Source organism: Anopheles aquasalis, chromosome 3 (genome assembly GCF_943734665.1).
Source record: "Anopheles aquasalis chromosome 3, idAnoAquaMG_Q_19, whole genome shotgun sequence".
Lineage (NCBI taxonomy): Eukaryota > Metazoa > Arthropoda > Insecta > Diptera > Culicidae > Anopheles > Anopheles aquasalis.
The window spans coordinates 27,043,020-27,067,477 of record NC_064878.1 but is presented as its reverse complement, the minus strand read 5'-3'; the positions used below and the strand labels follow the sequence as shown (position 1 = coordinate 27,067,477).

General features: G+C 50.6%; 1 protein-coding gene across 1 annotated transcript in view; it reads left to right on the top strand.

Moving 5' to 3' along the window:
- Window positions 1-267: 267 nt before the first annotated feature.
- Window positions 268-24,458, top strand: part of LOC126575189 (LIM/homeobox protein Lhx1) — a 36,262-nt gene continuing 12,071 nt past the window's right edge. The window contains exons 1-4 of the mRNA XM_050235757.1: window positions 268-1,208; window positions 4,350-4,545; window positions 7,484-7,698; window positions 19,201-19,613. Coding sequence (XP_050091714.1) covers window positions 1,166-1,208; window positions 4,350-4,545; window positions 7,484-7,698; window positions 19,201-19,613 — 867 coding nt within the window. The 5' untranslated portion in view covers window positions 268-1,165. The remainder of the gene's footprint in view (window positions 1,209-4,349; window positions 4,546-7,483; window positions 7,699-19,200; window positions 19,614-24,458) is intronic.

The window sequence follows — 24,458 nt, the reverse complement described above, 5'->3', positions numbered from 1 at the left end:
AATATTGATCAATAATATTGTACCGAATATATATTCAATAATATTGCGACCAAATTCTGTGGCTGTGTGCGTGAAGCAACACAAAATCACGTGTTAGTGTGGTTGGGGGTGACGTGTTGACCAATCAGCGTCCAGCCATTGCTGCCAGCCAACTGCGATGTGATTGGCTGCACGATGTTTGTGGCGCCCCCTGGCGGCCGCAAATAGCGTTATTTTGACACACCACTAACTTTTCCGAGAGCAACATTCGCTGGAACGGTCTCGTGGTGCGTGGTTCGTGGTCCCGGGATCTCCGTTTGTTGGTTCGCGCGATAAATTCCCAAAATTTTGGTGGCGGAGAATTTCCAACCAGAAGCATCCTTTTTTCCCTCAGCTTCGTGCGTGCGTGCGTGCATTCGTGAGCGTTGCGGTTTTTTTTCAGTGGCGATTCGTACCGATGGAGTGCGTGAGTGGTTTGTGCGTGCTTGTCACCGTGTGAAGGCATTCCTTGCTCCTGCAAATAATCGGTGTAACATGCGCGAGATGTAAAGGAGGTCATGAAAGTGTAAAAGCGTGGAAAATTTCCGTGAATTCCAGGAGAGGAGGAGAACGGGAGTTGTTAGTAGCCGACGGCTAGTAGGCTACGGCGGAGTGCATCCGAAAACCAACCAAAAATCAAGCCAAGCAAGTCCTTCGAGGAAGAGAGATAGAGAGGCCACAGCAGCATTTTGCCAACAAGGATACCGTGAAGTGCGTGGAGTGTGCGCCTCCATTCAGTCAGTTCCAAGGACCTCCGGATAGGTCAATACATACACATACACGTGCAAGTGGGTGGTGGTGATAAGTGAGTGATAAGATATCTACTAGTGGTGATCGCCAGTGATCCTTCGTGACACACAACTGCACACGTAGAAATACGCACACAAGGATACGTGGCGTTTGCTGGAGTAAGGAAGCTCTGGAAGGTTTGGTGGCAGAGCAGTTCGGCAGAGTTGCGGCGGCGGCGGTGGAAGGTTGGAGCGAGGCCAGGGCCGGGCCGGTTCGTTGCCGTCGGTTGGATCACGAAACGGATTTCAAAATTTTAACGGAAACCACCAAAACGCCCCCCCGGGCAGTCGCGCTGGCGTCCTTTCTCGGCGACAGTTTCGCAGCGATCGGTGCCCGCGCACCACCGGCGAAGGATCTGATGGCGTTCGGCTCGGTACTGCAGCACAACCAGCACAATATCGGTGCGTAGCTCACTAATTAGTGCCCCGTGAATCCCCGGTGGGAGTTCAATCAAAACACGGAACTTAATACCAGCTCAAGGAATTCTCCAGGAACTCGCTTCCTTGGAGATGGAGAACAACAAACAGCATTGGGCGCCGGCATTGGGAACGCTCGATTTGGGCCGTCGCCCGTTGGGTGTTTAGTTTTAATCGTCCAGAGATGTGGGGGGAATGGGATGGTCACCAGTCGTCATGAGGAGGCCACAGTGTGCCGGAATGTCCGATAGCGTGGACGCAGACTTCCGACGTCCTAAGTAAACGAACACTAATGAAGCGTAGCAATGGGGCAAGAAGGCTATTTGCATAGTCAGCAATGGATGCCATGTGCATCGTCTTCTATGCTGGAACTGGAGGATAGATCCGATTTCTGTGGAGCAGGAGGGTTTGCCATTTGTTTTGCTTGTGAGATTGGGAGTTGTCCATGGCCCAAGGTATCACGTAGCTGTGGAATACCTTCCAAATATCTGGGAGCGTTTATCTGGACCAAGTAGTTGAACTTATCGATGTACTCTCCACACTAAAGTCGATTAAAAGTTCGCGCCAAATGATCTTCGGGCAACTTCAGATTGCTAGCCCTCTATGGCGTATCGGATGCGAATATCGTCACCGGATATTCCACCGGGACGCTCCGGTAAAGGTGTTTGGCAAAACAAACCACCGAAAACCTATCAACACACCATACCAGCAGCGACATTGTTCCTTGATCCTGGAGGATAGAGAAATAGGAGCGAATGAAAAAGCAGATGAAGTAGGAGAAGAAGAAGGTAAAAAACATACCAGCCAGTTTCCCAAACACATCTCGGAACCGTATCCGTAACCGTCACGTCACGGCGACGACCTCAGATAGCATGAATATGCGAGAGAGTGATTGTGACTGGAGTGGCTGTAAAAACAACAACACAAACAACAACACCAGGGCACCAAGGCACACCACAATGGGCGCTGTTTGTTCAGTGTAACTGACACCAGTCCGAGGGAAAGCACGGACACCGATGGAGGGCACCAGAAACCAACGGAACCCACCGTTCGGTCGTGCGCAAATCCGTGACGCAAGGGGTCCATGTGTGAAAATGGCATGTTCCGGCGGTGGCGGTCGCGACGGCGCGCGGATTAAGGCCGCACAGATGGGCGAAACATGATCCCGAATTGATCGGCGGTAGGCAGCTTGCGGTCTTCCGTTCCTGCCGCCGCTATGGGAAAATGGCGCTAGGAAGAGGGCTGCCAAGTTGGATGGCAGGAAGAGGCTAGGAAGCGGATCTGTGGTCTGCGATTTGTCAAAACATATCAAGACGAAAATGGGGTAGTAGTTCGAATCGGCAGGATCATGGCGGTGGCCACAAGGGAGCCGCAATTCAAACGATTTCGATCAGTAGCTAGCCGTGGTGTACGCAGGAGAACTATCATTTGAGCCAGCGTACGTCCCTTCGAAGAAAATGTTTTTTCCCGACGTGTTTCGAAATTTCTTGGAGAGAAAAAACGAGAAGTTAGTGAGTTCAACAGTAGCATCCAACAGCGCCTCTAGACGGTGAAACGATTCTCAGGCTCAAGAATTTGCTCAATTTAGCTGAGACTGAATCTCTGAAGATTCAGAAGAACTGAAGACTGACGATACATAAAGTTAGGCTAGGCTAGGCTAGTAGCTAGGAACACAACTGGTTTTTTCCTAGCAATGTTTTTTTGTATGCACTTTTCTATTCGCGAATACTTTATGTATCGCATGTCGCCGCAACACTATACAAATATACAATTCGCACGCACTACACACTTTCACGGTCTCAGAAGCAGATTAAATACGAAACAGCTAGCCTGTTGCGGATGCGCCCACTCTCGGTGGTACGGGGTAGCGGCGCCGACCGGTAGTAGCGATCGATCGATCAATCAATTGACCGATCGCGTCGGTTGCATTGTATTGTCAACGTGGGGATGCACGTTGTAAGTGTTCCTCCTGGATCACGTTTCGCTCTATTTCGTCACCAATCCAGCGCATTCAACGCGCTTCCTTCTAGACAACGGGGCGGTGGTGAACCTCTTGGATCACCAGGAAGCAAGAGAAAAGGGACCGTCGCTTCAGTAAGACACCTCAAAAGACGAGTTCGGCTATGATCCACAGTACATCAAGGGGGACCACCGGTACCACGACGAGCGGCGACGCTCGATCGCTCTCTCGCCTCCCGGCTACCGGCGGAATCACAAACGTCCGGCTCCGCAGTGGTTTTAACGTGTTATTTGATTGTCGTGATTATGTGCATTTCATTAGAATAAAGTGCGTATAGTCCCCGTTGGGACATAAAACAAAGTATCACTCTGGACCTCGGAATCTGCAAACCCTGCGCCCCGGCTCCAATAAGGGGATGAGATGCAGCGATGCCCATAAGGCGCTGCGTGTAATACTGCGCAAGATGCGCCCACGAAACCACTAGTTTATCAACGAAGTGAAAGCATGTAAACATGCGCGTCTACACGTATACAATAACCCACTGATTTAATAATCACTTGTTTTTCATCAGCTCATTTGGCCGACATCATTATTCAGACCAAATATTCAGAGCTTCGGCTCAGATTCTCGTTGGGCAGGCACGATAAATAACTTATCCTCTGTGCCAGATACTTTTCTTGATTTTGTACATACAAATCATCGTTTGGGACAAAATGTTCTGCATCACTGATCGGTCACGGCACAGAAACGAATCTCTTGTAACCCTTTTTCATCTCAGGTAAGCTGTGGAAACCAGAGAAATGAAACCAAATAGCTCATTGCATCGAAACAACCTATGCAACTAATATTTTGTGAAACCATCGCAGTGTCCTTTGCCACAAAATAAGCCGGTAGGCAGGCAAGCTACAAATTAGCACGCAAAGCACCCGAAAAGAAGCTCATTAAAACTGTCATAAGAAACCGGAAAACGTGTGCCGGATAATCGAAAACAACGCAAGAAACAACTCATCACATCCACCGCATTACGACCCTAATCCCCGCAGTTACCGTTGATTCATTGGCCCCGAAAGCGAATTGATAAGAATTGATTGTGACCGAAAGCAAGTGCCACCGCCACTAATCGCCAATCTGTTTTCCTCTGTTTCTTCGTCTCCTCCTCCATCCAGGTCGCGGTGAACCACCGTCCGGTTTGGGTGATCCGTGTGCGGGCTGCAACAAACCGATCCTCGACAAGTTTCTGCTGAACGTGCTCGAGCGGGGCTGGCATGCGTCGTGCGTACGGTGCTGCGAGTGCCACCAGCCGCTGGCGGACAAGTGCTTTAGCCGCGAGTCGAAGCTCTACTGTCGGAACGATTTCTTCAGGTAAGCAGTACGGGGAAGGAAAAAAAAACCTATCCTAAGGCCTCCTTTCCCCGTAGTAATGGTTGTTAGTCGTGAGTCGCGATCGTAGTAGCCGCAGGGCATCGGGGCAGCTAAAACCGGAAGCCGGTGGCGGGTGCGTCCTCTCTGCTTCTCTTTCTGTGTTTGTGAAGAGGAATGATAGAATGGTAGCCAGTAGTTGCCCGGCAGACGAATGAGGCCAGCCCCAGAAGACTATGATTTACATACAATAACCGCCATTTAAACGGTAGGAGCTAACCGTGAAACCACCGGAGGCATTTCCAGCCAGTTTCGGCGAGGACGGGAGGTGGTGCTTCTGCTGAGGTCCCCCCCCCCACTAAATTGGTCCCTGCGGTCTTTGGGGGCTACGCTACGAAAATTATAATTATCAGCGTTTTGCGCTGCGATCTTCACCATTTATCTTGGGCGTTTTGGGCGTTGGTCTCGCTGTGAAGGAGGTGAAGAACGAGAACGAGCAAAGAGAGAAGGAGAAGGAAAAAAACAGCATCAACAACAACAACAACAACAACAACAACAACATCGACCTCAAGGAGCAGAGCGCCAAGAAATGCCCCAAAACCACGAAAGTGCACCAGTGGTAACGCCTCAATTCGGTCTGCACGACGACGATGGCGATGACTCGTGAGCTGCCTTTATTTTGGTGGCCACCAGAAGGAGAAGATGCGTAAGTTTTCGGGGTGTCTCCTCCACGTCTGAACCACCACAGCACGGCCCCCTGCCTCCCGTTGAATTGTCTTCGAATTGATCGGCATCGCTGCTCGCGGGAGACGAGATTGATCGGCCGACTGGCTGATGTTCAGACGTTGTTGCTGCTGCTTGTGGGCCAAACCCAAGACCTGATTGTTTTCTGGAAGCTCGTCTTCGTTCGGCAAACCCCCCTTCTTTTCCGGGGTGTGTCCTTCCTGGCGGCCAAGACGCAGCGGCGAAGATTCATTGGGAATCATTTTTCTTCTTCCGCAACAAACGTGGAGCTTCACCGGAGCAACAGCTCGAAGCCCGAGACGATCCGGGATCCGGGAGCTCCATCATGTTGCTGCGAGCGATCATTACGATCTCGCTACTCGACGGCAGCAGCAACATTACAACATTCTGCTCATCGTATGAGCCCCCGGAGGTCACATTCAATCATCGGAGCAGAGACCGTTTTGGATCCGAAAACGGCGTTGATCGATCGCGATACGGCCGCCCGATCGCATCTCTGCGTTGTGCCTTTGCGCCTGGTGATGGATCTCCGGTCGGTGGTGGCTGTCGTTTGGAACCGGAAGGTATTGGGGGCCTCTGTTGCCTGCCAGTCAGCCAGCCAGCCAGACGCGACCTAGATCCTGCGCAGACATCGACATCACCGAGCGGTGTCTTATGGGATGATGCCGTTCATTCTCGTTTCATTCCTTTCCTTCCGGGGGTGCATGTCGGTGAGTAGGCAGCCGTGTCTACACCGATTAGCGATCGATTGTTTCTGCGCCTTGGGCAAGAAACTCTGGCCCCCCCCCAAAAAACGGATACACGATCCCGATGCTGAAGGTGTGGTTCGATCGCTTGGAGCTGTTTGTTTCGCGATTTTTATCCCCCCTCTGTTAACGGCCCCGGGGGCTCGTTCTCGTCGTGATTGCTCTGTCTGTACCTGTACCACGTGTGTGCGCTCGATTTAATGGTTAATTGGAGCACGCTTTAATGTTGGCGAAATGTGGACTGGATGGTTCACGAAGGTTAAAGCAATTAGGGCAGCAGCATAATGCGTTCTGATGCGAAACAATGCTTGTACAATGAGGGAGATGGGTGGTGGATTCTAATAATCGAGCCAAAAAACGATGGTGCGAGAGTATGTTTAAAGGATATTAAAGCTGCGAATGGATTGCATTTGTTAGTGCGGATGTGATGCAACGCGATTTAAGTTTGGTAGATTAAATTCAACGGTTCTGATTATTTTATGGACACGTTGGAGTGTGGTGGTTCTAGTGGCTAGTAGTATTTAATTAAAGATTAAGCGACGAGACAAATACGATTAACGTATGTGAATTTAAATTTATATGATTTTTTAATGCATGTTCTCATTCATAATGCTGCATTTTAACTCTTTTAATTTCTCTACACCGCTCAAATGAATTTGGAAATTCATTTGTGTCATAACTAATTATCTAAGTCATCTGATTCTGAAACAAAGGATTACCTTATTTTATTTCGTGCTAGGAATGTTTTCTATGTTGTTTTATTGTGTAGATTATTTCAGCGAAAGGTTTTAGGCTATCGTAGCCCTAATTGAACAAAGAACAAGAATGAAACATTAAAAATAATGAAAATCATGAATTATTGATTCTTATTTCAATGTTAAATTGATGTTCGTGTAACTTAGTACTTTCAGAGTGTATTTGAGCTGCAAGCACAAGCTTTTTTAGATTTATTATCGCGGTTTAAAAATGTACTAGTGGAAAAACTTTCTTTTGAAAGATGAGAAGGACCTTTTGTACAATATAGACCTCTCATTTCTATTCTGCATTAACCGCTTAATAGTGTTCCTTCTGCTGAATGATAATGCAAAGTAGAGAACAAATGTTTGCCAAACGGATTCGTGATTCGATTGTTTATTCTGGATTTGAAAAAATAAGGATTCATACTTTATTGGACAGTTTACGATGTCCAAAGATTCTGCTTTTCTAATCTATATTGCTACAAGAGCATTACCGATTATGTTTTATGGTATACGATTATAACATGATGTAAAGGCTAATACTGAATCGAACAACTTGTACTTTGAGCTTACATCCGTCATTCAGTGTGGAAAATGTTCAACATCTTCTGAATTTTGTCCCCGAACTACAAGTGAACTGCTGCCATTGGTACTATTTGGAGTTACTTAATACTAAAATCCTTTTCGTTACCCTTTTCTTTTCACCCTCGACAGGCGCTACGGTACCAAGTGCAGCGGCTGCGGGCAGGGCATTGCGCCGTCGGATCTGGTGCGGAAACCGCGCGACAAGGTGTTCCACCTGAACTGCTTCACGTGCTGCATCTGCCGGAAGCAGATCAGCACCGGGGAGCAGCTGTACGTGCTGGACGACAATAAGTTCATCTGCAAGGACGACTACATCCTCGGCAAGGGCTCCCACCCGATGACAGGTAAGCGCCACTAGCCGCACGCTAGCACCAAGCCCTACCAAGCGAAGCAGGGAAAATCGATCGATTTTTCATCCACGGCCTTCCCCTGGAAAATCACAAACTCCGCCGGGAAAGCGGGCAAACGAACAGAGAACACAGCGCATGGACTCCATTGGCATCGGCGACTCCATCTTGCGATGTTGGCGATGTTTTCGATTTTCCCACTTGAAGCACCTGGTCCTGAGTACGGTGGGGACACAGTCGCTCGCTCGCTCGCTCCCTCGCCTTCTTTCTCTTTCGCACACTCTGTGGCCCTCAGAACACATGCGCAGAATACCGTCACTGGTCGGGTGCATCTCATTTCCTCGTTCCTACAACAGAGGCCGTGCTAGTAGTAGCCTGTGGTCTCTCTCTCTCCTCGCGAGCGCATAATCGTGAGCACGGGTGGTCGTGTGAGTGAAGTTTTCCATTTGCTTTTCCACGTAGCCGTCTCCACCGACGGAGTTTCCCCGGAAAATCTATATCCGACTCGGAAAGGGAGGGCTTACGGTCGCAGGAAAGGACCGTCATGTTTTTCCGACACATACACAGACTCGTGTTGGTGTGTATGTGTGAACTTTGGGGACATTTTACTTTTCCGTGGTTCGCCTTGAGGCTGAGACGGAATGGTGTACTAGCAGGGCGGAGGACTGCAAACTTTGACGGAAGAAAAATGATGAACCATCGAAAGCCATTTTCCGGCACTGCTGGCACCGTACGGGCGTCCGTGTTTAGCGCGTTCGCGTCACGGTAATCGTTCCCGGGGAGCCATGGTTCCCGTTTGATGTGTGGTTGCCACCGGGTTCCCCCCGTTTGAAGTTGCGCGGAATTCACGGAGACTGTGGTTGGTGGTGGCGTTGGTACGCCAAGGGTAGCTTTAATGGAATGCGGAATTCCATTTTCTTCTGCAACCCAACTCGAGCATTCCGATAGACTATTAGCCGATGTTTGTGTGTGGGTGTGGGTGCGTCAGGAACTGACTGTTTCAGAATTGATAGGATCGATTTTTGAAAGTCACAAAAAACCATGGCAGTAGTACCTGTTGGGGGAAGCTGCGGGTTTATGGTGGGTAGTTCTGGTTAATACACGTTTTGCTCTTTAATGCTTACTATAAGATGTCGATGGGCTCTTTTAGTGAGTGTTACTGGGATGTTCGTAGGCCTATGTGCTTCAATTTGAGGTAAAGGAAATATTGCACTTAGTTCAAGTTCAAGCAAGTTAAACTTAGTAAGATCAAGAATACTCCAATTCGAATAGACCTACAACTGTAGAAAATTTTTGTTTATAGTTATAGGTATTCTGATACATTCTGACCGTATTCTTGGTGTAGTACAAGAGTTTTTTTTCCAATTACGGTGTCACTCAACCATCACCACCAATGCGTACTTGTATCCTTACCTACAATTATCATATGCGGTCTCTTTGAACTCGGCTGTAGGTGTAAACGCGCATTGATTAAAGCTCCAAATGAGGCGTAGATGGCGAATAATTAACAGTCTTGGTTGAATCCATCTCATTACACACTTCGACCTTCGAAACGATAGCGTGAGAAGCGCCGTAGTTCCATAAGTCCACAAGTTCCTTAAATTCGCAATATTATTACACTCGCGATCACGCCGGCCATCGAATTGGTTGAGTTATTTTGTGCTTGTGTTGCTGCAAAAACTCCGTTGAACCTCCAGCAGCATCCTACACGCCGTACTGGCTGGTGATGAGACCGAGAACCACTTTACAACCGATGGTAGAGCTGCCAGGGGTTGACCAGTGCTGCTGCTGGGGGGTGGTGATGGGTTTTAATGTTGCTAGCAGCAATCCCAACGGGTTGCCATAATGGAAATTCAACCAATAAACAACGGTTCGCGCATCGTTACCGCGGGAGAACGCGGCCTCTGGTTTGCTGGTAACAACAGCAGGGACCAGACCCGGTCCCAAGTACTACCCTAGGCCCCACGATAACCACAACTGTCCAGCATACCCAGCGTATCCTTGGAGCAGCGGCAGCAGCAGCAGCAGCAGCATAAAACCAAAAGCCGGTACGGTGCCTGATGCGAAGACCGGACCCCGGGACCCCGGGACCCCGGGACCGCGGCCGAAACGGTGCGATAAATTATGAAATGCGCTCATGCGCTATGGACGGTCCAATATCCACGACGCTCCGGTACGCAAATCGCGCTCCCTCCACCCCCCTCGTTTCCTTCCTTCATTCGTTTGCCATAAATCGATCGAAGTACAACATCATTGGGCCCCGGTGGGGGCCGGTCGAGCATAAAAAAAAACACGTTTGGCGCTACCAACCGGACGCCCCTTTTGGGAGACCGCTATGCTCTGGCAATGCTCTGGCTCTGGTGCCTGGAGTCTGTGCTGGTTGGTTGGTTCTGGTCTGTTCTGGCCTGGAGCAGACACACAGAGACACAGAGCGACGTGGCCAACCAGGGGACGCGGTTATGCTCATGCAATTGGTCATATTTCAACTGCAAGGTTTTATGTCCAGGCGCGCGAGGGTCCCCCCTTGGGGGATTCCTTGTTTTGCTTGCCAAGCGCTTTTCTATCTCTCTTTTTTTTCTCTCTGTCTCTCTTGAGCTGCCTTTTTATTGCATTTCCACCAACACCTTTAGTGCTGCAGTGTGCCTTCTGAGCTGAGGCGGCAGACAGCAGCCGCCATAATTCTTTGCCCACCACCGAAACACCGGTCACCGCTTTTTTATGCTGACCAGCATAATGCCAGAGCATCAGTCGTATACTGGGAGTGAGGATGAACTTTTTTTTTTGGTTTTCACATTTTGGTCCTGTTGCTGGTGGCGTATGTACGCCATTTTCGCTTGTTCACTCCCTCGGTTTTGCAACCTCAGTTGGTGGAGTGCCGTGGAGTGTAGTAACGGCCAAGATCCGCCGCTGCTGCCAGGGGGCGAATGTGTGAAAACATCGAACAGAGAGCATAAAATCCCCCCCCCCCCCCCGCACCCAGTCAAACCCGTGCGATGACACTGCCACACGAGGAGGGGGATTAGCATATTTAAAGCATAATTTATGCTTCGATTTCAACGCGCAAGCCAAAGAGGGTGTGCTGTGTCCGTGTGCGTGTCGGTGTGTCAGCAACTCGTCGGTTGACCATCGACCAGGGGCTGAGGGCCAAGAGAGCACAGGAAGAGAGAGAGAGGGGTGCTTTGTTGTCGCGCTTGTCCAGTGTGTGACACCGAGGATCGAGGACGTTCCGGTCCGGTTCGGTCGGACCCACCACCACCACCACATTGTGTTCCGGGTGTCATTCCACTCGGTAACGCTTTTCAATTCTCGGCCATTTAGTGCTGCGACAAATGAGTTAATGGGGCGGCGGCGTCGGCAGCGGCCTTCTTACTTTGGGGGCTGGTGCATCGATAGCTCGCTACGGAGCATGATGCCAGGATGATGATGATGATGATGGCGACGAGTCCGTTTGATCGCAAACTCATCGGCCGTGGTCGGGGGGATCGTAAAATCCCAAGTATTTTGGGGGCCACCGGATTATGCTTTTATGATGCTGTTGTTATGAGGCTCCTGAAGTTTATGGAACTGCGTTCCTTCCATCTTCCTCCTCCTTGAGAGAAGGCCTTGCTCTCGTTGTGACTCGCTCGTGGCCTTGGGCGTGTTCCTGGCGTCTTTCAGCGGTATTTTTTTTTATAAAGTGCGAGACTCAAGCTGTTCCAGCCTCAACGCCTCATCGTCCGATGCAGTTTTGGTTCGGCTGCGTGCTGATGCCTGTTGTTTTTTATGGATTTTTGCACAACTTTTACATCCTCCGCGGCTCGACATCGATCGATCGGTGTGTGTATTTGTGTGTCGGTATTCATATTTTGTGTGTTCTGGGAAGATGCTTGGGCTACAGTAATGGTTTGGTCCAGAAACGGGCCAAACAGGATGACAGGGGATGGCCGATTTTATTGGCCGAAGGAAAGGAGCCTTCTTTTTTTTTTGCGGCACATTTCGCGCCATTCCCTGCTGTCGCTCATTCGAGAGGTTGGTCGGTTGAAGGTGGAGCTGGTTCGAGGGATCCCTCCGAAAGAGCAAAGGGAGATCCCTCTGGTGCTCCCAGCGGGGGTGCACATCGGACTCCGGTTCGAGCCCTGCTGATTGGTGATTAGTTTTGTTTATACATTGTTAATGGTTGTAACTGCTGCAGCATCATGCTGAAGGTTCTACAGATTGAAGGGCTGTACCGTGCCGTCGGCGGCCTGGTGGCGCACCAGTGAAGTGCCAAAAAGCATCGAAAATGGATGCCGGGGATACTCAAAAGCTCGTTATGTTGCGGTCAGACCGAGCGTGGAATGTGCACCTCGTCTCAAGCCGAGCCAAAGTGTGTTCGAGGAATTTTTGCGATATTTTTGGCCTCGAAAGGATTGGCAGACAAAATGGAATCCAACGTACGAGCGAGCGAGCGAGCGCAAGATCGATACATTGGAATATCGGGGCGTTAGGGCGAACTTTACTGGCAATTAAATGGCCGAAAGAAAAAGAAAATGAACCGAAGAAAACCCTAAACCCCTGAGCGTGACGTTTATGCATATGCTTTGCGTCGTGATTATGAGCGATCATTAGGTGGTGGCGTACGGATGGGCAATGATGAATGCCTTTGGGTAGCATAAACAAAAAAAAAATATATGCCAACATAAACGCGGTTTCACAGTACCACGAGCCTGGCCTCGGGAACACCTTTTTCTGGGTGTTTTGTTTTTTGCAATAATTTTTGGGCGCTGTCGGCATTATAAATTGCCATTTACGGTTACGGTCTAGGGGTCATTAAAGCGGACAAGGAAAAATCATTGTTTTCAGTGTTTTATCCTAGTGTCTGCTCGTTTGATGTTGCTTATTTTATGGTTATGCTTTCAGATTTCTTCTTTTATGTTTACGATTTCGAAGCCTTTCGTTTAGCTTTACCGTGTATTGATTTCGTTTTTTGTTAGGTTGTGATGTTTTTAAACAGAACTACTTCTAATTTATTGTTCGAATAGTGTTCTTGTGCTTACTTTATCTTTTTAATCGTTTGGTTTCTGGCTGTAAGTTTGCACATTGGCTGAGAGACACTAGTTGAATTTTAACAGTTTTTTCTATTAATTTTATTTTGCCGTTTGATCTGCTTTTCTTTATGTTGTTCTTGGTTTATTTAATCAAACGTCTCAATTGTTTGAATATCGATCAAACACATCTCTTGGCCTTCAAAACCACAACCGGTCTGGCCATGTAATTATCCAACTGCTTGTCAATCAAATCCAATACTCTACACCAAGACCAGGTGTACGACAATACTCCGCGCATCTTCTCCACCTTTCACGTCCGGCCAACTCTCGGGCGCACCCGGTTACCGACGGTAAAGAATCGCGTATCCATCGGATTTATTAGCTTAGGACAAGGCGACCAATTTGCATATTGGATAAGACCGGGCTAATCGGTCCGGACAGGGGTTTTGCGGAATGCGATCATCCGTCCGTACCGTCCCTTTGTCGACTTCCGTTCCTCGGTTTAAACGGGCCCGCTCTGTTGTTTTAGGAATGGGACGCTTTTGGTGTCCGACGCGATTCAGTGCCAAAAATGGAATTTCGCTCAAATCCCATTTCTCACTGCGGCAAAAGGCGAGAGAGAACATCGGCAAGAACATCGCGTTTTCGCTTCACTGCACTTTTAATGCGCTTTCGGCAGTTGTTGGATTTTAGTTTTACTCCGGCGGTCTTTCACGCAAATGAAGAGGACCACGACGGGTCCGGGACGCTCTTTTGTGACCTGCAAATGAAAAGCAAACATACGGAGACCTTTGCGCCTCCGCCTCCGTCCACCATGAAGCGGTCAAGCGAGCGACGGCCTTTCAATCAGCTAATCACATTTCGCCATTTACTGTGCCGAGGTACCCGAGGTTTGTGACTGTAACCAGCTTTACATAGCGCGCTAATGCTGAGCGCACACCGCAAAAAAAGGGACCTCGAAACACGGGATACCCATGGGAGGTGCGTAGGTGACAACCGAATGGTGCTGCTGCTGCTGCTCGGGACCTTCTTCACACGCTTCGCACATGATCTTCATGTTCTGTCTTTAATCCTCGAGGCACAGGTTCACTGATCCTCCGCTAGCTGTGCCGGTGTGTGCGTGCCTTGATCCGTTTAGGTCCTTAGAGGCCTTAGGCCGTTCCTTCGCTCTTTGCCTTTCCTTTTCCGGTAATGCGATCTGTTGCCGCTGCTGCGGCCGTTGCTGCTCTTTTCCTTCTTTCACTCTCGGCTTCTTCATGGCTGGTTGGTTCGTTTGTTTAGCGCGAATGATCTTGGTTTACCTAGCTCCTAGCGAGGTCTACCTTTGCAGATCCTATACCCTATATTCCTATTGATCGACTCAAGGTATCCTTAACAGCATTAGTATTCCGCTTTCCGTCTACCCAGCGATCGGTGTCGCCTGGCTGGCTGGCTGGCTGGCTGGCTGGCTGGCCGGCTTCATTCATCCAGTGACCACACAGGATCGCACTCTCTTTCTCTCTCTTCTTCTCTCTCTCTCTCTCTTTTTGGGACGATTTGCTTTACCCGCCTTGAAAGGATCATCCCTTGCTGATCTCATTTCGCCCCGTGTTACCTCGGTGTAGATGCCGACATGTTGGTTTCGGTTTCACAGCGGTCACACGCCAACCGGCCGATGGCCACTGTCCCCGCGGCACAGGTACTGCGTCACAATACGCACGCCACCAACTCACTTGGCACACATCCAGCTTCCACGACGATTCGCCGAAAAGTCGATAAGCCGAAAGTCGAACCGGGGCTTCATTTGTGGTGATCCTCGCTGGCTTTATTGTCAACTCTTCCGTCCCGTTCCGTTCCGTCCCGTCCCGTCCCGTACCGTCCCGTCCAGTTCAGTTTAAGTCAATGAAAATGCTCCGAAGGAAGCAGGCTGCCGCTTGATCACCTGCTGCTGCTGGTTACCGAGGGGCCGGTTGATTGGCGTGAAATTTTAAGCCGAGCATTTAGCATAAATTTGTGACCTCCCTGGACGCTGGGAGGCGCTGCGCCGCCACGAAATGTATGGGATCTTATGTTCCTTGTGGCCCATGGACTTTCATTCTGTGGCATTAGTTATGGTTGGTGTGGTTGTTGCGGTTGTTGCTTGGTTGATTGTGTCGTTTGCAGTTAATTGAATTCGGTGTTGATGGAACAATTTTGCCATTTTGGCTAATTAAAAGCGTGTGATTAACGGGCCAATGAGCCGGGTTTAATCGAGCAAAAGCAAAGCATAAACCTTGTTTGCAATTAGTGTTTAACGTGCGGCCAGTGCACCGTGGCTGGCACCTGCACTTTGATTAACCTGTTCGAGACCCGGGTTGACGGTCTTATCAAAAAGCCATTAACGGACGAAGTAAAACAAATGTCGCCGCAATTGTTTGCATGTTATAGTTTTGTTCATAATGATGTTTACTGTTAGTAGCAGTCGCCTCAGATTAGCAGCTAGCAAGGGTTATCGACAAAAAAAAGCACAAACCACATGACAGGACTCGTTGGATGTAGAAAAAACACTCGGTGGCAACAGGAAACTGTTTGAAGTTTGGCGTCTTCTCCTGCCTCAGCTTAACACGGAAGCAAACCTGTAAATTCGGGAGCCATGACCTCCAATGGGGGAACGACCTCACCTCACCTCTACGCTCACTGCAACACTGCCTCTTCCAAATGTCCTAACTCGAGAAGAGATGCTCCTTCACGCGCTCTACCGGATGAAGTTCGCATTTTCGCACAAAAAGTGTGGTCGGAAAGATGAAAAAGGACCACCCAGAAGGGCTCCGGCTGCATGGCCAGCAAGTCGAGGCAGTTCTCGTCACTCTACACCGCCACCGTACACGTTTGTCTCCAGGTCTGGGTTGATGAAGGTTGTTCCAAGATATTCTGCCTTAAAGTGAGCTTCTTGTTCGGGCACTCGTGGTGGCATCACCAGGGCCCGGTACGCGAGATAAGCAATCGCACCACTAGGAGATGGGGATGGTTGCGCAAATCCTAGGGACGCTTATGCGCTTATCGCTACGCCACGGTCTGCGGCCTCGCTGCGGTTTCACCATGCAGAACGAGGGTGCGAGGGTGCATCAATCGGATCTATTCTATTTTAGCACCCGGCAGCGCACGTACCGATCGTCTCCTCATCGCTCGCTGGCATCGCTGTTTATGACTTTACGCGCGCGCGCTCGTTCGCTTGAAGTCGACTGGTGGTGGATGGCCAACGACCGGCGGGAATGGTTTCTCCATTTGTCGCCTTCCCCGTGCACACTCGTAAGCGCATTACGGCCGAACGTCATTTCATGGTTTGGTGCAACTGTCGGTGTCGGTGCTCGGTCAGGCATGGAATGTTGGGATTATATGGGTTTTTGATTGACAACGGGATTTGCCCTCGACGTTGGTGACACGATGGATTTTGCAGTTGGTCTGCACTGGGTCAGGAGAAAAGGTCAAAGATATCGACGGTGGCAATCGATGGTTTTGCGACCCCCGTTTGCGACGATGTCAGGAGATGCTGTTAAGATTATCCAGGAGAAAATATTTTGCAGAAAAAATAGTAAACAGCATACTGAGAATTGTTGACTGCTGACCCAAGTGACAGTCCGCACAAAACAATCAACTAATTCACTCGCAGCGCCGCTACTTTGGATGTGCTCTCTCTCTCTCTCGGTGTCTGCGATCGCATCCTGGGTTTGCGTTTGGATGTGATGGAGTCACGCGCGGTGAAGATGAACCAAGCGCAATCAATCTTCGACTTGTCTTCGCCTTTCGCCACCTGTTGTTGGCAGCATCTCGATTTCACCTCGAACAGCAACACCAGCAGCATTGCCAGATCGCATCACGATCATCATCATCATCAACAGACACAAACCACGATCACAATGCAGCATATGCTGCAGCACAACACTGGCAATCGATTCGATCGACCAAAGCGTAAGGAGTGAGGACCCCCAGAGAGAGAGAGAGAGAGAGAGAGAGAGAGTGTTGCTCGAACTGTGGCCCTAAACTCAAATTTCATCCGTGGCCACGATCGATCGTCTCGGCGAGGGGTGGCGGTTGGAATGAAGATTTCAACGATCGCCACTGGCCACCACAGGCGCACTCTTCTCGCCATCATCAATCATCACCGAACGTCCGCAGCATTCCCGGCGACTGGTGGGGCGCGGTAGTGGCCGAGGATGAGCTCGCGGCCATACCTGTTGACCTTGGTCAGCCTGTGCGTGAATGTTTTGTGTTACGGTTGTTGGATTGTGGAACGAAGGACTAATTAATGGCGAATGATTTCCTCCAGTTTGTTTAAGGTCTGCACGGCAAACCGAGCAGCTATTGATAGCACAACAACAACAACTTTATCAGTAGCACAAGAAGCAAGATGTCGATTCAAGCAGCTATTCCGATCGAATCCGAAGCACCCGACAGTTTTTGAGGAAGAATCACTGTCCAGGATCTAGTTTGACAATCAGTTTTTTATCCTTTCGTCCGCTTTTGACAAGTTTTGCTGCAGCTCTGGATCCTTTGGCAAGGTCACGCAACAGTACAAGTACAACGAGTCCTTGTCCCTTTCCGTCTCCTCTAGTTCCTCTAGTCCTCTAGTCCTCTAACCCTACTCTATGTCCAACGCATGAACGTGAAGTCGTCCGTCAGGCGGTACCGAGGCCACCATGATACCCTCACCTTGCCACTCACGTGCAGGCCCCCGGCGGTGGAGCGGATCGCAGAAACAGGAAATACCCTGCCCCCCCTGGTCTTCCTCGCTCGCACGCGGTGCTGCTGTCAGAGAGCGCACCCCAGCGCTAGAGGGGCCACGAGCCCCGAAAGAGCTGTCAGTTAAGGTGGACGAGCTGCTGGGAACTGGGATGCGAACTGTGGGAGACACAGCACACTGAGCAGGACGAATGGGCTTTGATATGGGGGCCCCTTGGGTCGGCACGCTCTCGGTCGGTCGGTCGGTCGGTCTAGGATGCGAGACAGTCTGGCAGCTGTCAAGCGCGGGCTCCGTTCGCAGCCGACTCTGATCCTCCCACCAGTCCCTCCAGCCCGTCGACGCGACGCGGTGGCTGTCAATTTCAGAACAACAACACGCCAACTCTGATCTCCCTTTTCTACTCCCTTCCTCCTCATCAGCGAGCGAGCGAGCGAGCGAGCGAGCGCGCGCGCGCGTGAATTCTGATACGGATGACAGTAGCGGTACCTCAGCAAGGGCCGCACGCAATGCCAATGACTACGGGCCAGCGGTCTCACGCAGCGCATGCACGCTGTGCCCCTCGGAGGTCGCTCGGGCGCAAATTGTCAATCCCCACTACCTGTCTGCCAGCCAGCCTGAGTTTGATGTCGAAGCGCTGACTGGCTGGACTCCCTTTTTGCTTCTTCAAAACCGACGGTGGCAGGTTACTCCAGGACCTAGAGACACACCACCAGGGCCCGGTCTTTTACATCGTTGGCAATTTTAAAACCGCTGTTTCCCTAAACTCACTTTCGGCTGAAGAGCGAACGCCCCAGAGGTGTTCAGGCGTGCCGTATGGCGACGTTCCGTTCAGTTTTTGCCCGTGCTCCCCCCCGGGGCGGGTGTTGGAACAAGAACAAAACAAAACCTAAAATCAACAAAACAACATCTAGGACCGAACAGCAGCAAACCGACGAACGGGAATACCGTTCGTTCGTTCGTTCGTTCGTTCGTCCGTCCGTCCGGGCCCTTTAAGAGGGTTCTTTAGCAAACGCCACTCAATTTATTGTAACAATACACTTTTTCGCCTACGTGGGATTTCCGTTTTCCACCCTGCCATTGCCGCTATGCAAAAGGAAAACCTCCAAACACCGCCTCGCGCGAAGGGTGCTGTAGTCCTGTAGTGGTGCTGTTGTTGTTGTTGTTGTTGTGTTGTTATCGTACTCGCAGCGCAGATCAAGTACATGCGCTACTCGTTGGTGTACCGACGCTGTTGATAAAGAGATTTTAAACGGATTCCGTCCCTCAACCTCTGGTCCGTATTCTTTCCACCGTTTTTCTGCATGCTGCACCCTTCGATTGAGAGGGTAGACCGGGGCGGTTGATCGATCAAAATGTAGTTCCACAAGGGGTGGGGTGGGGCGGGGGGGTAGAACAAACACTCGTCTCTGGTCGACGACTTCTCGAGAGGGATGGTTTGTGCGAGGGAAGGAGAGCGAGCACACAAATAAATACGAAATTGCACACAGTGTACAAGGATATCGCTGACAATGGCAGACCTGCCAGTCTGGCACTGGTGCCCGGGGGGTTGTTTACTCTGTTTGATATGAGTTGCGTACGGCTGGAGGGGCTGCGGGATGGCCCCCGGGGACGACGATGGTTCGGCAATACACTTGTTCCCTAGACCGATACCGGCTCGAGTACTGCAAGTGGCGCTACGTACGCATGTACGAGGACATCCGGGGGAGGCAGATTGAAGATTGAAGTAACATTCCGCTTTTCATTCTCACATCTTTTTCTCTTTCTCTCTCTCTCTCGCTCTGTCTCTTTTTACAGATTCCCTGATGGGTTCGGCTTCGGAGGACGAAGACGAGGAGGACCAGATGAGGCCGGGCGTGCTGGCCGGGCTGGTGGGGGCCGGTGGTGGTGCCGGTATGCTACACCACGGCGATGGACCACTCGGTGCCTCGGACCTGTCGGTGCAGAGCATGAGCACGGACAGCAAGACGGGGCACGACGACTCGGATCAGGGTTCGCTCGACGGTGATCCGGACTGCCGGGGTGATTCGCAGGCGGAGAACAAAAGCCCGGACGATGGGGCCGGTTCGAAGCGGAGGGGCCCCCGGACGACGATCAAGGCCAAGCAGCTCGAGGTGCTGAAGAACGCATTTAGTCAAACACCAAAACCCACTAGACACATAAGAGAACAGCTGGCCAAGGAGACGGGCCTGCCGATGCGGGTGATACAGGTAAGCACCGGATTGACCTATACCTTCCTTCCAGAATCCTTTTTATGGATCCCTCTGTGTGTTTGCCTTTCATCACCCTCGACCTCGACGTCTCTCTCTCTCTCTCTGAACCACAAACGCACCAGGATGATGAGGTGTCTATTTATCATTGGATCGCGTCGACGACGTGCCCGGTCCTACCCGGGGTTTCGTGGACAGCCGCCGGACTGGAAATCAGATCTCGATCCAGATTCTAACGATCAGCGGCTGTCGAAGCGGCGCTCCGGTCCGGTCCTAGAGCAGGACCCGGTCAAACAGACTCCTCGCTCCCCTTAAAAACACAGATACGCACGGACGCAATGTGGCAGTGACCAGGCCAGGTAGAGAGAGAGAGAGAGAGAGAGAGAGAGAGAGAGAGCGAAAGAGCAAGTGTGCGGGGAAAAATAGCAATAAATCATCGCGGTCGTGGCGTTTGGCGTGGTTTTGCTTTCGAAACCCATCAAACCACATCGATGTCTTCGGAACCCCCCCCTCTCTCCCCCTTTCCCCTTTCTGGGTGCGCGACCTCCGGTCCGGTCTTTGAATAATGATAATTATGATGAAGATGACGCAGTGGATTACCGGAGTTGGTACGGGCGTTTTGGGACGGGTTTTCTGATGTTGTTTTTTTCCTTTCATTTCTTGGCCGAGCTCATGCTGACCTACAGTGACCAACAGAAAGTGATCTTGAGAAATGAGCGAAACAATGCACTGGCCAATTGTCATCGGCAGGCAGCTTGTTTCGGCAATTGTCTGCCGTTCCTTGGAATTGCTTTGTTATGAGCAACAACGCATGGCAAATCCTTTTTAAAGGGTGATCTCCTGGTGATATTCATTCGATGGTAGTGCTCAGTTTGTGACGTTATTCACAATCACACAATGATAGCAGATAGCTTGGCAAACATGTCGAGATGAAAGTAAAGTAAGTTGGTAAGAGTACAGTCTACAGTATTCTCCTTGCATTGAGTATCGTTTGATAGAACATTTGGTTACCTTGAGATTTGGTGCAAAGGAGGCCAAGGATCCTTCACTTGTCAGAAGAGTTTATTTGTGTTGTGGAAAGAGATTTCATAAAATAAGCCTTTGTTTTTCTTGCAAATAGTCAAATCGATGTCATTCGCGCGAGGTATAAACATTGCAGCCAATGCCTGCTTTCTCTAGCTACAAATGTGTTAGCAACTGTTTATTGTTAGCCTCAATCGTGCGAGATCATTGAGTGGAGGGATGTAGAGAGACCAATCGATCGTGCACACACGGTACAAACTCCAAATACTGACAGCGAAAGACAGAAAAAAGGGTTTTTGGGGTGGTTACGATGGGGACGCCACAGCAAATGACACACCGAGAACGGAGAGAGGCAGAAGGAAAACTAATTTCAAGTACTGAAAACCACAAAACAAGCGCGGTGAAATGACGACGACGCCACCCAAGACAACAGAAGAGCGCAGGAGGAGGGATGAAAAAGAGGGCCACCGTTGCTGCTGCTGCTGCTGCTGCTGTCTCACAAACTGACCAGAGAAAAGGAAACGAGCAAAACCAAAAAAATGCGTAGCAGCAGCAGCACCACCCTTGGTTTTGGTGTGTTTGGAAAACCACACAGCGCAAAACCTCATCATCGGGATGTCCTCCGTTGCGTCCCGCGCCCTGGATGCCCCCTTCATCATATTACTTCTCCAAAACACTAATGGTGTACCACGTACCAGAGCGCCTTGGCCGGCTGGCAAATCATAACTCATAACGAACCGAAACAGAGAGGAACCCCCATTATTACTCGCGGTGTTGTGTGTGGTGACGCTGGGCAAAATACGAATGGAGCGCCTGATTTCTCGTTGGCAGCAGCAGTAGTAGAAGTAGTACTATGCCCCAGCATCATCATCATCATCATCATCATACACATTGGTAGAAAAGTCCACCAGAGAAACAGAGAGAGAGAGTTTGTATGGTTCATTTGTCGAGAGGCTTCAACTACAGTCAGCTCGGCCCAGTCCCCGAGACCAGACTGGCCTGGCCTGACCTCTCTTCTCCGACTCCGTGGTGGATGCTTCTTTCATCATCATTTATTTGATAAATTGCATCCAAACGCTGACGCGAGCGCGCGCGCGCGCCTTCGACGAATTTGACGAAAAACTCATTCATGAGTCCGTCCATCCGTCCGTCCGCGCGGTGCCTTCTGCCGACGCCAACGCGCGAGTTTTATGGGAATTCTCCTTCTCGATCTCTGACGAGAGCTGGGACAGGGTGTCTGACGAGAGCTGGGACAGGGGGGGGGGGGGGGGGTTTAAGAATAAATCGTCCATCACGTGGTCGATTATCTCGTGGTGCTTCCCTGGAGAACCGAATGTCTCCGTTTCCGTTGTTGTTTTTCTTGTTACCCGCTTGTTGTTTCGGGTGACTGGGCGCGCACCAAACGCCAGGACGTCACAATGCCGGGGCTCTATGTGCACCATAAGTAGTAGCGATCACCTCCGCCGTCTCGGAAACTCTCGGATCTCCGGGCTCCGTGACGAATGTCTGTCTGTGGTCGGATTGGAGACGGAATCGGGCATGGAACTGGGCCACGCTCAACGGTAGCACCAGTCGGTAGTGGTTTTTAGGGTTTGGTGCTCGCACAGGGCACAATGGGGCTTTCGTGCAGTAGTGGCTAACCTTCGGCACCATTATCGGCTGTCAGCGATCTGGGGTGTGTCTCCGCAGAATGCCGTGGCCCCGGTTTCGCTAGAGTGCAGCAGTCTGGCACAATGATCTTGATTTGTGTCGCTCCACTGCTGCTGCCATTATCAATTGGATTGCATATCGTGCGGCAGTTAATAATGTCTGAATGTTCTTGTACCAGGCAGTTACAGGCTTGAAGTCACCGGTGTCAAGATGTAGTAGAACCCGTTTATCAACTTCAACTTCAAACCATTTGCACGTTAGAACAATTAATTCCTACACGTTGTTTGACAGATATCAGGCCAGTATAAATGTTCTAAAGTCGTTTGTCAACTTCATTGTGATGTCTTTACCCGAGCTTTCATCGCGAATTCGGGGCCACAAACTGGGACAACAATTCGAATAATTCCCTGCATCCCATTCCCATCCCAACAGATCAACTTGTTGATCGTGATCCGAACATGAATTCCCGAAATCAAAACAATGCTCCCGTTCCGACATTCCGAAACCGATCCTATCCTTGTTGCCGGTTGCCCAGTTATCGAGGTCCACGTTTTGGACCCTATCCGTGCGTTCGTTCGGTCGCCTCCGCCAAAAAGCCAACAAGTCTAATGGCTTTATAATGCGCCCGAATACCACGCAGAGGGAAGCTGGGATGACACATTTGGGAAAAAGGGTGCCCGAAAAAGGCACTCGGAAGATGACAAATCACTTGATCACGCGTCCCGTGTGGTAGTGGGTGTGAAGTGATCTCGCGCGCGGTACCCGGCCTGTGACACACGACCGGGCACCGCATTGAAATACGATCCTCGAGCGGCTCCCGGTTTCTTGGGTTCCGTGGGATGCCGATACACCGACCGGCCCGAAAGCGGACAGGGAACGGTATCCTCGTCGTCCACGATGGGACCGAAGTCACACCAGTCACCAGAAGGTGCGACATCGGTCCTGCTCGTCATCATATTTCGAGTGTCATTTACACCTCCCCTTCGCCGTGTTTGGTTTTTGGGTTCTCGTTTTCCTTCTCTCGCTTCTGCGCTTCCGATTGTTCGTTTGAAGTGCCGTGAAATTCCCGAAATTCTTCCGCGACACGCACCGAACCCCCCCCCCCCCCCCCCCCCCCCCCCCCGGTAGCGGTCGCGGATTCCTTTTTAGCGGCGATACTCGCTCGTCCCGGTGACAGATGTCACGACAGATTGGTAGCCGACAAGGGAGTGGAGGGAGGGTTGACTGCCCAGAGCAGAACACTTGTTCCCCGGGGCGTTTGGGCTTACATCTGTTTTGTAATTGGTAATTTATGATCCACAACCGTTTTGTGGTCTAGGTTCGGTTCCATTGTCTCTGACCAGCAGCAGCTCATGTTGTGGACGAATTGTGCGACTTCTATCGCTTGTTGGTTGGCCTCATCCTTTCCGATGCTCCCAGCTGTCTTCGACTCCATTTTGTGCGAAGAAGGGCTAAACGGCAGCAAATTGCCATTCTTTGTTTGAATGCTAAGACAATCTACAATGCTAAGAAGCTTCCTCGTTTGATGATGATGGCCATTCAACCATCACTCGCGCGCGCTCTCTCTCTCTCTTTATCTGTTCAATTCCGTTCGAGGTCTGTTCTGTCACTTTGCCCTTTGAAGATCGTTCGTTCGCGATTAGCTGTCGGTCGGAGAGGCCAGTTTTCGGACTCCCGGCCACCGGGGTTTCCGGATCTGGGGGTTTTATCGTATAATTTCACGCTTGAATGCACATCTATCGCATTGCGTTTACCCTGTGGTTGTGACCAAACTCCCGGGGTTCTATCTACCTTCCCCTTTTTGGACCAGCATTCACCCATACAGACACTTCTCTCTGCCTGTGGCGCGACGACACCAGAAAAGGGTTTGCGATTGGCGCTTGGTCGTGAGGAGGAAGACCAACCCAAGCGCACTTGAGGATTGAAGTGCCTTAAGAGGTGCCGTGGCAACTACAGCACAGCATGCGCCATGCCGTGCCGTGCAAGGGGAACATGAAAAGACAAAACGGACCAGAAGCGAACCAAGAAGAGGTCCCTCGGTACTTCTTGGATCGATTACAGCCAACCAAGCCCAAAAGAAAGGGGGCCCCGGGTATCGTCAGCAACGAAGCACACGCCCTCCATTTCGTCTTTCTATCTTCTTTCATGCAGATTGCTGCTGCTGCTGCTGCT